Source organism: Xiphophorus hellerii, chromosome 16 (assembly GCF_003331165.1).
Source record: "Xiphophorus hellerii strain 12219 chromosome 16, Xiphophorus_hellerii-4.1, whole genome shotgun sequence".
NCBI classification, from domain to species: Eukaryota; Metazoa; Chordata; class Actinopteri; order Cyprinodontiformes; family Poeciliidae; genus Xiphophorus; species Xiphophorus hellerii.
Genome location: NC_045687.1, coordinates 9,558,789 through 9,576,116, shown reverse-complemented (window position 1 = coordinate 9,576,116; position 17,328 = coordinate 9,558,789). Strand labels below are relative to the sequence as shown.

General features: G+C 38.7%; 1 protein-coding gene across 3 annotated transcripts in view; it reads left to right on the top strand.

Moving 5' to 3' along the window:
• col5a3a (collagen, type V, alpha 3a) overlaps positions 1 to 15,201 on the top strand; it is a 52,556-nt gene extending 37,355 nt beyond the window's left edge. For all 3 annotated transcript variants that reach the window (XM_032587169.1, XM_032587168.1, XM_032587167.1), the window contains 25 exons: positions 227 to 334; positions 440 to 493; positions 663 to 716; positions 795 to 902; positions 987 to 1,040; positions 4,372 to 4,425; positions 5,722 to 5,775; positions 5,851 to 5,904; positions 6,018 to 6,125; positions 6,224 to 6,277; positions 6,366 to 6,419; positions 7,589 to 7,642; positions 7,747 to 7,800; positions 7,902 to 8,009; positions 8,102 to 8,155; positions 8,283 to 8,336; positions 8,424 to 8,531; positions 8,612 to 8,665; positions 8,946 to 8,981; positions 9,425 to 9,478; positions 9,575 to 9,875; positions 9,979 to 10,091; positions 10,206 to 10,274; positions 11,186 to 11,419; positions 11,644 to 15,201. In XM_032587169.1, the coding sequence (XP_032443060.1) occupies positions 227 to 334; positions 440 to 493; positions 663 to 716; positions 795 to 902; positions 987 to 1,040; positions 4,372 to 4,425; positions 5,722 to 5,775; positions 5,851 to 5,904; positions 6,018 to 6,125; positions 6,224 to 6,277; positions 6,366 to 6,419; positions 7,589 to 7,642; positions 7,747 to 7,800; positions 7,902 to 8,009; positions 8,102 to 8,155; positions 8,283 to 8,336; positions 8,424 to 8,531; positions 8,612 to 8,665; positions 8,946 to 8,981; positions 9,425 to 9,478; positions 9,575 to 9,875; positions 9,979 to 10,091; positions 10,206 to 10,274; positions 11,186 to 11,419; positions 11,644 to 11,790 (2,196 nt within the window). In that variant the 3' untranslated portion in view covers positions 11,791 to 15,201. The remainder of the gene's footprint in view (positions 1 to 226; positions 335 to 439; positions 494 to 662; positions 717 to 794; positions 903 to 986; positions 1,041 to 4,371; positions 4,426 to 5,721; positions 5,776 to 5,850; positions 5,905 to 6,017; positions 6,126 to 6,223; positions 6,278 to 6,365; positions 6,420 to 7,588; positions 7,643 to 7,746; positions 7,801 to 7,901; positions 8,010 to 8,101; positions 8,156 to 8,282; positions 8,337 to 8,423; positions 8,532 to 8,611; positions 8,666 to 8,945; positions 8,982 to 9,424; positions 9,479 to 9,574; positions 9,876 to 9,978; positions 10,092 to 10,205; positions 10,275 to 11,185; positions 11,420 to 11,643) is intronic.
• The last annotated feature ends 2,127 nt before the right edge of the window (positions 15,202 to 17,328 follow it).

The window sequence follows — 17,328 nt, the reverse complement described above, 5'->3', positions numbered from 1 at the left end:
TCTCAGTTCACCCTCACCTCCTACCACTAGGTATAAAAATGTTTTGAAAGTGTCATTATGAGAAAAGTGAGGGAAGACAGTTTGAGGGACAAAACGCAAACGCAATCTTGGTAGTGATTTTCCTGCATGATATGACACATTAATCAAAATGTCACGATGATATGAGAGCAATGGGTACCACTTGTGCAATTGCTAGATGTGTGCTGTGTTCCTATCTGTTCATTAGGGAGAGAAGGGAACCATTGGGCCCGCTGGGCGCGATGGGGAGTCGGGACCTGCAGGGTTGCCAGGGGTTGCAGGACCTCCTGGACCTCCAGGGGAAGACGGAGATAAGGTAGTTGTATTAGACAGTAAGTCTAAACTGCAGTTCTACTGTATAGTTCATGCAGATTTTCTGACTTAGCTATTTATGAGTTGTTTTATACATTTAAATCTGCAGGGTGAGACTGGTGGACCAGGCCAAAAGGGCAGCAAAGGAGACAAAGGAGAATCTGTAAGTTAAATTTACATGGAATAATTTCCATGTAAATTTCCATGTAAAAAGCCTAAATTTCAACTTCTCGACATCTTAACCATGAATCTCAATGATGACTCATCCTGTGCTGCAAATGGCAAATGACATCAAACATGTCTCAGTGAATGTGGGTTGAATTTGTTTTCAGGGACCTCCGGGACCTGTTGGGATTCAAGGACCTGTGGGCCAACCAGGACCATCTGTATGAATCACTTCTAAATCATAAGCGAGTGTTTTTTACATTTTTTTCTGGTGTGCTAATTATTTCTGGTTATTTCAGGGGACAGATGGTGAGCCAGGCCCTCGAGGTCAAATGGGCCTGAATGGACCTAAAGGGGATGAAGGATCTAGGGGCTTTAAGGGACCACCTGGCCCCTTTGGATTACAGGTAAAGATAATTATCAGATAGCTTAAAGCTTCACATCCTTTGTGAATTAACAGTTAAAATTTAATCTCACTTTCTTGCTTGTAGGGAATGCCAGGACCGTCAGGGGAGAAAGGAGAGAGTGGGAATGTTGGTTCAATGGTGAGTCTAGCAGTCAATAACCTAAAATCTATGGCCTTGAGCTGGAATCAACAGTCCTTAAATGTGACAACACCATTGACAATTGATTTGACGCTTCAATGACTAAAGATGTCGTGTGAAAAATATCAAGCAGTTCCAGATATTTTCTGGAGAGTTTGTACATTTTTCTTCACTTCTTTGCTGCCTATTTTTTATTCTGTTCCTCATCCTCTGTCAACATTAAACTCAAATAACTTAGTCCTCATTTATTAATTGTCTGTTATGTTTGTCTGATGCGATTGTCCTGCAACAACTAGGTCTGCATTCCAGCATCTTCCATTGTGCCATGTGAGAAAAGCTATTATAATTTATGTATGTATTTTATATCTTAAACTCAGGTAATAGCACTATGATTTTTGAAATCATGTAATGTATGCCAGGCTTAAATAAATGACCCTTTCTGTCAGCTATTCTTACCATTTTAGCCACAACTCAAACCTATGGATGTCCCACAGAATCTGTTTGCTGTTTTCAATATTTGTTTCTCTGAGGTGTCACCATACATTGTTTTTAGTGCTGTTTTTATACAGTATAGGATTACTGATTCTACTTTGTTAAATTTATTGTTATATGCACAAATTTGTTAGTGGGTCAGAGAGGGGATCCGAGCTACTCATTTTACATTTGTTTATTTCTAATGGGGGAACTGGTGCCCATGCAAATTTCCAAGAAACAAAATTACCTCCTTGAATGAATCAAATTTGTATGCGGAGGTTCCACTGTGTTCAAATACTAATACTCAGCTTTGTTTTCCCTTCGCTTCACACCAGTGAGCTTGAAATAGTTTTGGTAATACTGGGATGCCAGGACTCATGACGAGAGTACATAATAGTAAGAGATAAACAGGCACCGCACAAATGTGTTTACTTTGTTTCTTAAAAACACTGTCCCACAGGATATGGGGTTTTCAGCATGAACATAAACCACCTTCTTGAAGAACCCAGAAATGACCTCACTAAGCCACAAAGGGTCAGGTTTCTACAGCTGTCAGCTTAGTTTTTTGCTAGGTTATGTTTGTGGTTTGGTTGCATCACATCTATGCTGTTCAGAATCTTTCTGTTGGACCTGATGAGTTCCATTTTATTCCCCAGAGACCCTTCATTGGCTACTGTTACCTTTAGATTCCCCACCACTGACTCTTAGTTGTTTTGGTTGAGTTCTGACTCCTGTTTCTACTCCTACTGCCCCTGCTCAGTTTAAAATTTTGGTCTATTTTTTTTTTTTACTCCAAGACATTTTCTTTCCTCCCAGACATCCAGAAATTACCTTTGGATGAAGTTTTGCTGCTTAGCTTTCTGTCAGATTTCTATTGTCTAATGCTAGTATCTTTTCAGATATTCACCAGTTCTTCTCTCATTTTATTGCCAGTCATACCAGTCATCACTATTGTTTTCTCTCTGCTTCACCCCTTTTTGGGTTTTTCCTGAATATCCAAGGCCATCTTGTTCATTTGTTTCCAACTACATTGCAAATCATGACACTCCTCCTTACATGCAGCACAAGTTTTTATAATTGTGCTGCAGTCAGTTTCAGCTTTGTGTGAACTACATGTAGTACCTGGCCAATTCACCTAATCTTATTAAACTTTGATTAGTTACGGCCATTAAGTTAATTAGGAACAGCTGTGCTGTTTGTGTTGCCGGGTGTCAAACTCTGATGACTGTCATTAACATCGGCTTCCTCCAATCCCAAGTGGTTTCTAATTGTGGGAATGAGTTTGTGCTGAGTCTCTTTTCAGACATATTTAAAGATAAGTTTATCTGGGCTTTACATTTCGATTGGTAAACTGAGGCAACTGCACAGAAATTAGGAGGAAATGTGTACTCTTTGCTTCAAGCTTTTATACTTCGAGCTTCTTCTCCAGTCCAATAGCTTTGGTAATGTGGAGCCTTCCATCTAAATTTGTGTTTTCCTTTAGAAAATGCCTTGGTGAGAGAAGATAATTAGATTTTTCTGTTACAGAAATAAACATAGGTGTAACTAATAATGCTAATTATTCCTCAGCTTCCGGTTATAATTGCTGTAATCTAAACCAGGATGCCAACATATGCAGAGACAAATGGAGAGATTGGAACAGGGATTTATCACAATCACTGCCCAACAGAACCGTTAACAAATAAATGATTCTTAACTAAGAGCAATAGTCATTAAAACTCAGTTTTTCTCTGACTAATTTTGTGTCTTTTGCAATCTCTTTGTCGTATCTCAGCACTGGTTATATTCTATAAAAATATCGGAATAGTAATGAAGGTTTACCTGAAAGAATTAGCTTTACATTTACAGTTTGAATCAGCGTTTTCAACAGCAAAAGTCCACTACGTCATGTGGAAAAAAGATGAGCCAAAAGAGTGAACATGGTGGCTCAGCGTGCAAAAGGAAAAGCATAAAAGAGAAAAGTAGTGACAGAAAGAAGCATTGGAGTGGAAGGAAGAGGCGGGGCGCTCATTGTGAGCAGGAAGACAGTGTGACAGCTGCTAATCAGATTAGCCTCAGCCTTGCCCGTCTAATGAGCATCCTCCTTTGTGACAGTCATCTTGCAACGCTGTCAGCCATGAACACACGCTCAACAAGATTCTCTATAGCTTGCCTTCTCCGCAGTCAGATTAGGGAGGGAATGCATTAAAATGGAACCAAAACAAGAGAGAGAGAGATGGAGGAGAGGGGAGATGCTGAGGACTCAGTGGGAAAGTTTTATTCATGTGTCACTGTTGCGGATCACAGAGTTCTCCCCCTAACGCTGAAATGTTTCTGTGCCAGAAGGATATGTGTTTCCTTCAGTCCCACATGGTCTCTCCCTGGGCAGATTGTCTGTCTCTCTGTTTCAGAGTCTTTACAACACAAGGTTCCCTCTAAGACTTGAGAGTGATTCAGAGCACAGCTCAACATCAACTCAACTAAAACCGAAGCCAAGGACTGTTAAGATTAATTGCTTGGTGCTCTCTTAAGCTGCACAGACAAGTCAAATCACATGCTCTCCCTGGCTGAGAGAATATGCTCGAGCATATTGCGGGCGAGAGGTTTCTTATTAATAAGTGAGAATAAGAGAGAGGCAGTGGGAGGCGAAATGGGAAAAAGTCGGAGCTTTTGTCATTTTGAGGGTAATGACCTGTCTGGACGTCTTCATCATGTCAGTACAATAATAATCAGAGATACTGGGGCCATTGCATAAGCAATCTAGCGATGGCTGACATCTAACTCTTATTTAATTTAGAAGGCACCAGCTCACATTCACTTTGTAATGCTGAATGTTTTATGTGATCCACATAAAAATGTTTCTTTTCTTTCTTGACAGGGGCCTCCAGGACAGCATGGCCCAAGAGGCCCTCAGGGGCCCTCTGGAGCTGAGGTATCGTTTCTATAAACGTATCTACGTTAGAATTAGGCCATTTGCTAGATTCCACAGAAACAACACGCACTGAAAAGAATATTGTTCTTCTCAGGATTTATTTTAGTTCATATTAGCATGCTTTTTCTTCCTTGCTGGTAAAATGTTTTTTTTCTCTTCATAACATTCATGAAAACATCCAAGTGGAGCATATGTAGATAATTTGTATTCAATTAGATGAATCAGTAAATGCAACAAAAAGCTCTGTCTCATTAGGTATTGCAATCAACATAATCAACATCACTGTATATTCAAGCTAGCCTGTACATGATACATAAATGTGCATATTTTTGCATAATTTGTCATATTTGGGTTTTGCATTCTGTTTAAAACACAACTCTGTGGGATTTGAAAATACGAACTTGTCCTTTTTAATTTGTTGTGTAAAAATGTTAAAAGATGGCACAGTATTTTTACATGTTTTGTGTTAGAAACCTTATGGAAATTGGTTTTGAGAGCCTGTTTTCTTAAACAATGGCCTCGTTCAAAAGGCTGTATTATCATAATGTCAATGCAGTTGCGCTTATTTTCATCCTTTCATGTCTTCTAAGCACGTCTTTAGACATGCTTTCCACGGCCTTTGAAAGTTTAATGATTAAAAAGTATTAGAATGTTATCTCTGTGATAGTTATATTTACGCCTCCATGAATCATTAAGAGGCATTAGGCTATTATCCTGGAGAGGCAGTTATATTTACCTCTAGTAAAGGCTGTCCCTCTGCAGTCTCTTATATTGCTCAATTATTTAGCAGTCAGCTGCAGAGAGCTGTGAGACTCATGCTAGTGCTTTATCACAAGGAACATGGACATGCAGCACTCCAGAGATAGTTCAATCTATAAATAGACTGATACAGAAAAGATAGGAAAGAATGAGATAAGAGACAGATTTAAGAAAAGCTGGTGGCAGCAGGGGTTCAGTGGCTCTGCATGGTTGCCTCTGCCTGACAGAAACTTCACTCGGTCATGCATGTACATGCAGAAACAAAAACCAAACTAAAAAAAAAACATGAAGAAAAGAAGGTGCCTAGAAGCTTTTATGATTTAAACATTATTCGCAGAAAATGCTAAAGCAGCAACTGCCTTTCTTTACTTTCTTTGTGTGTTGTCTTTGTTTTTCTGTTCCAGTTTCTGCATTGTGAGAGCAAAGATGCTGACAAGCAAAGAAAAAAATACAGCGGAATCACATTTTCAGAAATCAAATGAATATTTAAAACCCGACCTTGTTTTAGTTCAAGCTTTCCTTTTTCATGACACGCAGGGCCCACCTGGTTTGCCTGGAGGAGTCGGTCAACCAGGTCTTGTTGGAGAGAAGGTCAGCAAACCCCTGTGTTCTATTTTCTACATACTGTAAGCTGTGTTTTGTAGTTAAATGCTCTTTCTTCGTCAGGGTGAGGATGGGGAAGCAGGCGACCCGGGGTTGGTTGGGGAGCCGGGCCCTCCAGTGAGTGACTTTGCTTTTATTTTCTCTTTTGTATTATTGCTCAGAAGCTAAAACTTTAATTTAATTTAGATTTTTCAAAACTATTTTCAACATTGAAATGATTTTCTTTGCAGGGCGTTAAAGGAAATGCTGGTGAGAAGGGAGATGCTGGTCCTTCCGGTGCAGCGGGGCCTCCGGGACCCAGAGGAACACCTGGAGAAGATGGACCTAAAGGCAACCTGGTGAGCAGATGCATCATTTCCTTACAGCTGTTAAAATAAGCCAGTTGGTCTTTAAACGTGAGTCAAGACGTTTTTGATTCAACTTTCTTTTCTCTTAGGGTCCTCTTGGATTTCCTGGAGATTCTGGCCCACCAGGTGAACCAGGAGTCAATGTAAGAATTGATGTTTTAGTTTGTCTATTGATAATGTTATGAATTCTATTATTGATGCTGATGTAATTCTATTACTTTTGTCTTTCAGGGGGTTGATGGTTCACCTGGACCTAAAGGGGACAATGGGGAAATTGGAAAAACAGTAAGGAGTCATTTTAGGAACATTTTTACTGTTTCTCTATTAAAGCTCTTAGAAGTCTAGAAGTAAATTTCAGCTATGTAACATGGAACACTTCTCTCGTGGAACTTAATTTCTTCTTACTCAGGCTGATTTTTTTCCTTTTTTTGCGATCCAAAACTGAGCCAATTCTTTAAATTATGCATGCTGACAGTGAGATGGCCACCCCTCCTATTGTTAGAGTGCTACTGAGTGTGTGGGAGAGAGGCTCCCATCATTAAAATAAAAGCCATGATTTTCAAACACAAAACTTTTTTTTTCTCTGATTCCATAGCAACAATTACACTTTTCAACTCATGTAAAGACACTTCAGACTTTATGGAAAGTACAAAGTTACTTCCAACACAGACTTTTGTATTCGCTTGTTTTTAAGAGGAGAGACAGAGCTGCAGCTGGGATTACAATCTATTGTTCTGCAGCCATAATTTGTTATTATTTCACAGTGTTTACTCTACGAAGCAGAATTAAAATCATTCGAAAGTCAGAGGGCGTTTGTGACATTAATACATTTTAATTAGAGCCTCTGCAACATATCACAAAAAAGCACTAACATCTACAAAAAGATGTGATTCCATGCATTGTTTCTTGTGTTTGTTTAGTGGTGAACAATCATACGGGGTTGTGACTGTTTCAACATCATCACTGCGAAACACTTAAACAATTACCACTTTAAATCCCTAAAAACAACCAGTCTTAACCAGTGTTTACTGCCTCCACATTAAATTTAATAAAAATAGTTAGAGCTAATTGTATGAATGCATTTGGATGTAAGCACTTGCAAAACACTGAAAGTCATGAAGAGTAAACAGTAAACTATAAAGTTGTGGTTACAAGAAAGCTACAAAAACACATGAACTGTACATAGATGAGTTTAGAGTGCGAGATGACTGAAATGAATGCTGGAAATATTCAAACAACAGGAAATGTACATCATACTCCCATCATAAAACTCCACCTGCAGTTTCGTGTAAAACGCTACCTCCCGTCAGGGCCATCTTCTGGAGAAGATTTCCTCTTAATTTCAGCTCAAGGGAAAGTCTGTTGCAAAGTGAAAATATTGGAACGTTTTCCCTTCAACTGTCACTACGTAATGTAGATGGTTCTGTTGTTTTAATTTCTACTGTTTCATACAGGGACCGCCAGGAGCCTCTGGAGAGCCTGGCCCTCCTGGGCCACCTGGTCGGAGGGTGAGATTAATTTATTGAGCCTATACATGTTAAGTCATGTTATGTGCTTATTCATAGCTAATACTTTCAATCACTGTCCCAACCACATTCATTATCTCCGCCAGGGTCATGTTGGTGCAGCAGGAAAAGAGGGAAAACAAGGCATGAAAGGAGACAAAGTAAGGAATATAATGTGAAGCTCTGACTATAAGCTCTACTTTTCATTTATAATCTTTCTTCATCGCTTACTGTTGTTTCGCTCTCTGCTTTTGCTCCCAAGGGAGCCACAGGAACTCTGGGTCCAGTTGGAAAGACAGGGCCAGTGGGACCCCAAGGCCATCCAGGAAGGCCCGGTCCAGAAGGCCTTCGAGGCATTCCAGGTCCTGCGGTTAGTATGAATGGACCGCAGAAGCCAAAAATATTGCTGCACTATTTCTATCTCACCATGCTCACGTTCACCCCCATGTTGCCGTTTTAAAGGGCGAACAAGGTTTAAATGGACCACCAGGACAGACTGGACCACCCGGACCAATAGTAAGAGGAATTAGCATATTATTAAATGAGACAGAAGATTTTTCCATTACGATGATCATTGTTAAATAAAACCGTACAGAATTTGCAGCACAGTTTCAACCGGCCAACTCTCTACGTTCAATTTTAGGGTCCACCAGGATTACCGGGATTAAAAGGAGACCCCGGAAGAAAAGGAGAGAAAGTAAGTGCATAGTTATTAATGGTTGGAGCTATGTGCTCTAATCAGACCCCAGAGAATATTCATGATAAAGTCTGTCACTGTTTGCAGGGCCATGGAGGGTTGATTGGTTTAATCGGCCCTCCTGGAGAGGCTGGTGAGAAAGGTGACAGGGGCCTTCCAGGAAGTCAAGGTTTGCAAGGGTCCAAAGGAGATGGGGTAAGTGGTAACCTGTCACAGTATGATGCACCAGGGGAACATAGTTCCCAACAAATAAAGATTATTGTTTTTACTTCTAGGGCGTGGTCGGCTCATCTGGTCCAATCGGCCCCCCGGGTTTACCCGGACTGTCTGTGAGTGGCTTAACTTGAACAAGTTCTTGCTCTCCTTCATAACTGAATGTAAAATTATTCTGCTTCTAAACGTACTAACAAAAAGGATACTCACATTACCTCTCAGATTTGGTTCTTTGTTGCATACATTTCTGACAATCTGTAAAAAGGTAGAAAAAATAGCTGCCAGGTTGATATTTTGCAGCACTGGAATAATTCAATATGTCAAAACTTTATAGTTTAAATTTTTCTTAATTGTGCTTGTTTTTAATGATTAGTTATTTGTTATCTCAACTCGCAGGGTGCAGCTGGTGAGAAGGGATCTAAGGGGGAGATGGTAAGTATTGTAATCTGTCTTATTTATGTGATCGCACCTCTTCTCGGAAAGCAGCTGCTGGGTCCATGTGCGGGGGACAAAGGACAAAGTACATTTGTTGGCCTAAATGTCCTATGCTTCCTAATCACTGTACACTTCTGTGTTTACGGTATAGCTTTGGAACAAAAAAAACGTACTGTACAGCTTTGATTTTTTTTTCTATTAGAGCTTTTTAATAGGATTTGAGTCTGGTGTGTGTGATATTGTTGACAAAAAAGAAACCTGTATTCTGACAGTGAGTGTGTCACGGCTTTGACCACTGAGTACTGATGCACACAGCTGGAAAATCCTATAAGCAGCAGCCATACAGTATCTGCCCGGATAAATTCAGGATTTAGACAAAAGGTGTGAGAGAGTCCCGGGGTGAAGTGAGTCAACCCAGTCTCTTGTTGTCTTTATTCCAGGGCTTTGTTGGTCCCAGAGGAGATCGAGGGCCTGCTGGTCCTCCAGGACCCCCAGTGAGTACTTTGGATGATCCACTCCATGGTTTGCTGATTTCATCCTTTTTCATTCTCTTTCACCACTTTTTTTTAAACCATTTTTCCAACCATCAGGGACCCCCTGCAACATTTGTTCAACCACTGCCAATTCACGAAGGGAGAAGGAAAAGACGAAGGCACTCAGATGAGGCAGGAGGAGCACCCCCGTTGACAGGGGAGGATGTCCGTTTCAACACGGAGGAATTCTTCCAGGGAGATCAGCCTCTGGAAGATGTAGAGGGAATGGAAGAGGTCTTTGCTACCCTCTCTTCCATGAAGAATGATGTGGAACTCATGAGAAAACCTCTGGGGACATTTGAAAGCCCTGCCAGGACCTGCAAAGAGCTCATGATGGTTCAATCGAACTACAAAGATGGTTAGAATATAAATGGTCTTTTCTGACACGAATGTGAAGAACAGCATTTCTTCAAAAATTAAATGTTTTTTGTTTGTGATTGTCTCCAAATTTGCCTTTTTAGGGGAGTACTGGATAGATCCTAATCAGGGCTGTCACCGGGACTCTATTAAGGTCTTCTGTAACTTTACAGCCTTTGGAGAGACCTGCCTCCACCCCGACAAAAAGATTGCGATGGTGAACCTTCAGTCTTTTTCAAAGCCAGGCTTTTGTGATGTTACACTGATGTAACATAACAAAAAAAAATGTATCACTTGATCCTAAAACTTCAATAAACCTCTCTGTAACCAGGTTAAATTATCCTCATGGAACAAGGAGAAACCAGGAAGTTGGTTTAGCCAATACAGGAGGGGAAAACAGGTAAAATAACTACACAAACAAAATCAATCAGTAATCAATTTTGAATAAACGTGGCATTTTAAAAAAAACACAGTGTTTTTAGGTTATCAAGGCTGAGGCTTTTTAATTGATATCTGTGCATAAGAATGATTGTGAAGGCCTATGAAGACTAATTTACTGCTCATTGTCAATTCTTCATTTTACTTTGAAAAGGAATTCATTTAAAATGGATGCCTTTAATTAGGTAAAATCGTTTTTGCTGTTTGTTTTGCAAATATATAAACTAATATTGATAGATATGTTAGTGTTCCAAGAGTAAAGCAGCACATTATATCAGGAATGTATTCATGCCAGTGTAAGTGCACACAATATTAATATCGGAAAGAATTGCTTGAATTGCAATAAAAATAAAAATCGGCCAATTCTGTAATTAGCAAGCATTCCAGATTCCAATGCATAATAAAGTCGATGGTACAAAGAAGCCCCATTATGAAGGGCAGAGATCGCTGGTGGACAGTGATTGCTACAAAATGTTAAATTAAAAGTACCATAGTATTTTCATTTGTTCAGTGATAAACATTCACCTCCTTTTAACTCTAACCTAAAAAGCAAAGTCTTTTTTTTTTTTTAAATGTAAGCTACTTTCATGAAACTCCTGACAATTTCAAGTCCTTTTAGAAACAGTTGTATTTTGGCAGCATTTGATTTAAGCTGTGAGAATAATTCAGACGAATGCGCAGTATAGCTGTTCCCCATTGACGAGCATTCATGGCTTCTCATGAGCAGCTGCTTGGAGGTTTTTTTGATCTAATTTTTGAGGGAAAAGCTGTTTTGTGTTTGTTTGTACTGCTTTATTATTAAAATGAATCAAGCATGCTTTTCATTTGTCCTAAAGTTTAGCACACTAATGTTTGTGTCTGTGTGCCATCCAGTTTTCCTACATTGACAACGATGGGAACCCCGTGCATGTAGTTCAGCTGACCTTCCTTAAGCTGCTAAGTGCCACAGCCAGGCAGAGCTTCACCTATACCTGTCAGAATTCAGCTGGCTGGTTTGACAGCGCCTCCCGCTCCTACCAGCATGCTCTCCGCTTCCGGGGCAGCAACGGCGAGGAGCTGACACAAGCCAAGAGCCCCTTCATTGCAACAGTGCACGATGGATGCCAGGTCAGTGCTGGCACGTGTCGGAGAAAAAGACAGGCTGCACAAAGTGGAATTAGCATTAATTAGAGTAATGTGCATGTCGACAGTGTTGCTGTTGTCAGCTGGATTGAATACATTTGTAACCATCAAATCCCTAACCTAATTAGTGATTCAAGCTAAAGGGGGGGTGGGACTGATGAAATTAACCCAAGCGGATGCTAATAATGATTTCCATTTTTCTTCTCCAGTCTCGCAAAGGCCAGGAAAGGACTATTTTAGAGATCGTCTCCCCCTCAGCAGAGCTGCTCCCCGTTATAGATGTTGCTCCAGCAGACTTTGGCAGCAACAGCCAGAAGTTTGGATTCCAAGTTGGACAAGTCTGCTTCAACGGCTAAACCCATCGACAGCCACAAACACAGAAGACCTTCACAGTATGAGTTAAAAAAAAAAAATACTGGGCTGGCCACACAGCGTCAAGTTTTTCATTGTGGGATTCTGGTATATTATTTAAGACTCGTCAGCATTTTTTGTAATATTTTTGTGAATTTCTAACAATAAGAAAAATAGCAAGAAAAAAATATGCAGCAGTGAGGACAAAAGGGAATTATTGCATTTAAAAATATTTAATATCTTTTCTTGTGGGCTATAAATGACTCTCTGGATTTAGAAGGGTTACTCTGCTGCACAAAACAGAAGCAGTAGAAGTCACAAACAACAAGGATGTGTGCAGTAAGGGTCTATATATTTTACAGCAGCATAGGACAGTTAGTTTGGATGTTTCAGATAAATGATCTACCCGCCTGCTAGCTTCCTGCAAAATCCAAGACTGATTAAATCTGAATTGCAATACTCATCTGCATGTTTGCATTTCTCAATAATGACAATTGCAAAGCAGTTGTGAAACAGCAGAGCATATTAATTCCACACCAGCATGTAATTAAATTTCTATTTGCAGAGATGATAAATTGTCCTTTTTACCCTTTAACTGCAGTTTGCTCAGTGAATTACCATGTTGTGTATTCATTAGGTGCACCCAACACTTACTTGACCGAATAAGGCTGTTTTCCTTTATGAAATGCTTCCCTCCATAGCCTTCCTAAAAGGGGTTTTGAGTCTGTCGTGTTTCTGCCGACCAGAGTTTTGCTTGTATCAGAGCAACATTCACTTAGCAGAGATAAATAATCACTTAGGATGAAAATACATTAACAGACAAACTAAGAGTATGTTGCTAATAATGTTCTCTAGTCTAAACTGGAAAGCTATACACCAAGAAACATTTCATACATCTTTTGCTGACATAACCTGTTTGCCATTGCCTAACTCAGTTTTTTTTTTTTCTTTCTTTTCCTTGTTCACATGCTGAATTTTGGACAGACATCATTGTTATTCAGGCACAATTTGCTCTTCTGTGGTGCTACAGATAATTCTGTTATTTTTGTGTAACGATGTTTGTGTGTCTCTGTGGGCATGATTATAGGACTGGAGAATGAGAGGTTATTGTTCCTTCAGCAGCACAAGACACTCAAACAGGGCTGGGACTACGGATTTCCGTTTTATTTGCACATCTTCTGGCTGATTGTGTCATTTTCACATAGCCAACGAAAAGATACTGAAGAGTTCGGAGCAACATGGTCGATTGCTCTTAAGGGGAAAATCCACTCGTAAGGCAATTTTTGATATTCCAGAGATTTTCAGAGCAAAACCTAGTATCTTTAAACAACAATCTCTTTAAACTAAAACTTAGAGAATATAAAAACATGATCTGATTTGGAAACTATCACATTTTAATTGTCACTGTAAAGATAACGGACAATGGCTCTCAAAGATTTGACATTTGTCTTGAAATACCAAGTTTTTTTATGTCAGAAATGAGACTGTTATAAATGAACTACTTTCATTCTAATGTTCTAATGTAACATTTATCCTGTACTATATGAATTTTAAAAACAATCAAATCCATTTGAAGGGGAAAATAGAAAAGTGCACCTGGTTGTATAAGCGATGGAAAAGCTGTTTGCACTGTTGCCTTGCAGCAGAAAAACTGCTGGCCTTTCTGAACGGAGTTTGCATATTCTTGTCATGCGTGTGTGGGTTCCCTCCATGCACTCTGGCTTCCTGCCACAGGCCCAAAATATGCAGGTGTAGGTAAGGAAAGTGAAGACATCACTTGTATACAGCACTCTTTAGGTCACCCCACATGTTTATGCTAAAAAATTTCTATAGACTCTGGTGAGAACATCCCCAGCTTCATTTTCTCCATATGACGGTCATTCTTTTTTTTATCATTTGAATGATATGCTGAGGTGCATATTAATGCAGATGGAAGCACAGTTACATGGCAGCAAGAAAGTCCTGGGTTTGAAGCCTGGGGTTTTTCTGCTTGGAGTTTGCATAGTCTAAACTGGAAGCATGGATTCTCCAGCTTCCTCTCACACCAACTCCCCACCACTCTGTAAGGGGTTACAGACAATGGATGTAACCCATTGTCTGCTACAATGGACAATTGTAACAGACAATGGGTTACAATTGTCCGTTACAATTCATCATCCTAATAGCATAATTGCATAAGTCCTATTTTTTAAAATGGGACAAAGGCAATTGTGTTATTAAGCTGACAGATTGTAACCCACTTGGCATCACAGCGAGTGACGCCAGTGAATTTTTGGCATCATTCGCTGTGATGCCAAAAAATGACATATCCCGTCTTTCTCAACTATCTAGCAGAAACCAACCATTCTAGCAAAATCCTCAGATTTATCTAAATCTATAAAACAAGTTATCATACTTTCTATCAGATCATTTTCGTCAAATCATAATTTTGCTTTCATTTGTTCCAAAGAAAAGACTGTCTTTAATCATATTTATCTGGAGGAGTAAGAAATGTTGTTTCTTCTAAAACACAACCCATATTTTCTCATTTTTTTAACTTCCGTCACTGTGCAATATTATAGTTAATGCATTTTTTTTACATGCTTCTCCTTATTGATACCATAAGGAGAATGGTATCCTTATGGTATCCTTATGGTTTTTATCCTTTGAAACTTGTTTACAAACTATAGTTTTAACTTAAGGATTAAAATATGGTAATCAAATGCAAACAAAATCTTTTCCAAACATTTTATCTGTTTCTCATTTTTGTCAGACTCGCTGTAATTGATAACAGGTGTTAACTCACGAAGACTGACTCCTGAAATTGAATCAAATGCTCAGTTGAGTATTCGCTTAATAGTGTGGAATAAGGTTAGCACAGCTTTTTCATTTTACATTCTTTCTTATATTTTTTTCCCCTTTGGAATTGTACAGGATACATGTTACAGTATATGTGGGAAAAATTAAATGGTTGATATAAGTCTCATTTTTTACATCTTCAAACTCTAGTATATTTGCATCTTAAGAGCCACTGTGATTCAAAGACTCTGCTTCTACATTCTGGATTAAATATTGTTCTTTGGATTGGCAAACGGAGCAGTGAGATAATGTAGAAATGACATACAGTATGCCTGTAACTTACATTTTTATAGCTAATTTTATCTCAAGCAAGTGAAATTTCTCAGTTCTTAACTACCTCCTCTGACTCAAGCAGTAGAGTGCTTAAACAGCATGTGTAATTATACTATTCCATCCTGCTGTTATGTTTGTTTGATGGCGTTTGTGCAGTACAGTTGTTTTCCCCCTCCTCTCCCTGTCAAGCACTGCCCCTCTTGTGTATAGTGTTCATTGTATTAAATTTATAAACTGTACAGTTCTTCCTTAGACTTTCTAACCAACAGCCTGTTGCCTGCAATAAAATGTATTTTTCAAAAGTTGATGTGCAAATAAGCCTACATAATTTTCTTCTGTTTTCTTTCTTTTTTTTTTAATCAAATAACCACAGAACAAGTCTGGGAAAAAACAAAAAACGTCCAGTCAGTCAGAATCTGACTGCTTGCTATTTGTTGCGACGGTGTAGTTCTTCATTACCAATGAGCTCTGGAACATTCACTCAACAAGCTGCAATCAGAAACCCCACACAATCGATGTAATGAAGTCTGATTTGCTCCCCAGTTCATTTATTTCAATTAGCTTTGTTTCAGTCCTCAAGAGGAAAGGCGGTGAGAAGACAGATGGAAGGGACGTATTTGAAGATGAATAGTGAGAACAAACAGCCATGTCTGTAATGAAATGACTGAAGATAAGAAATGCTTTTTGTGGCCTTGCCAGTGAAGATAGAAAGAGCTTTTAAGACTAGAACTCATTTGAAGCCGACAAAAACACTTTGTCAGACTCTTGCCAGTGCACAACACATGCATGTTTACATGCACACAAGCGCTGGCTTTGCTCTCTTGCCCCAAATCTTGGCACAAGTCAAGGCTTTCATGTCCTTTAAGGACCATTGTTCAAGGTTAGAATCAATATCAAAGTAAAGGTTACCATGTTTTCTTTCTTGTTTTCACTCTCTTTGACTAAATTGAATTTAACTAGACTAAGCTCTTGGCCAGGAAAGGTCATCTGTTTCCACCACCTTTGAATAATAATAGAAGCACAGAATGATTGACAGTATGGTATTTCAACAATGCAATGGCCTTTTTTCTTATTCAGAAATATTGCTCCATCATTCCTGTGACATTGCGGATCGAAAGTTTTACAAATCAAAAGTTTACATGTATATATTGTGTGGGAAATTCCCTGCCCAGATCTATGCAGTGATATGTTCTGAAATTATTTCAGAGAGCTGTAAAACTGTAATGAATTTACAATTAAGCTTTGCATTTCAAACACGTGCAGCCTGTGAAGTAAGAGGAGCCCTTCATCTCTCTGATCTGACGGTTCATTTCCGTAAAAGCTTTGAGGGGCATTGTGAAATTGCTCTAATATGACTAAATAAGCTTTTTGGACAAACACTTACTAGATACACAACATAAAAACAGAAAACTTTGGATGAATAAAGATATCGATCATTGCTCAATCTGTCCTAAAACAAGTGAAAGTGTTGTAGTAGTTCATTTATTATTATTACTTCTGTTGTTGTTGGTTCTATTCAAAGTTATTTAAATATATATATATATATATATATATATATATATATATATATATATATATATATATATATTTACCCCCTTTCAGGTCAGTTTCAGATCAAACATATTTCAATATCAGTCAATGCTGAAGAAATACTAAGTGAAGTTTTGAAAATATGTGTTTTATTTATTAAGGGGAGCAATATCCAAGCATCTGACCATAGGGGAGAAAGTAATCACTTGTTCAATCATAAATTAATTGCCAATTAATTTGGTTCAGTTTCATCAGCCCAGCCACATCCAGCAATCATAAATCAAGAAATTCAGTAGAACCTGTTTGACATAATGAAGTAGGCTAAAATATCACATTATGCCCAAATGTAAAGCAATTCCAAAAAAAGGGAGAAGTTATTTCTATACTGTAAACTGTGACCATGCTAACCAGCTTGAGCAATAATGGCACGCTCTTCTGTGAGGGTATGAGCAGCATGTACATAAGTGATTGACAGAGCTAAGACTCTCCTCTTGGTTCTGATTGGTTGTTTTCTGCCTGAGTGGTTTATTCCTGAAGATTGCTGTAGGACTACAAGAAGGAGGCAAAGGATCTCAACCTTTTCACAGATTATCTGCCTCATATTAAACTGTCACAACATAGTGACAATTTTAACAAATGTGTGAAAAAGATAAGAATTTTGTACACAATATAGACAAAGAACCTTTTTTTTTTTTTTTTTTTTTTTACATCTAGCCGGCTAACAGAATTGTTTTGCCTTGTTTGTGTTGTACTCTATGTGAATGTAATGATTCTGATTGGCTTAGTACTTAATGAAAATATGAAAGCTTACTTTTGTATTATGTGTTGTTTCTAGCTTATTGTCAGGTGTTTTTCTACATTAAAGACACAAGTTAAACACCTATCATAAAACATGATAAATC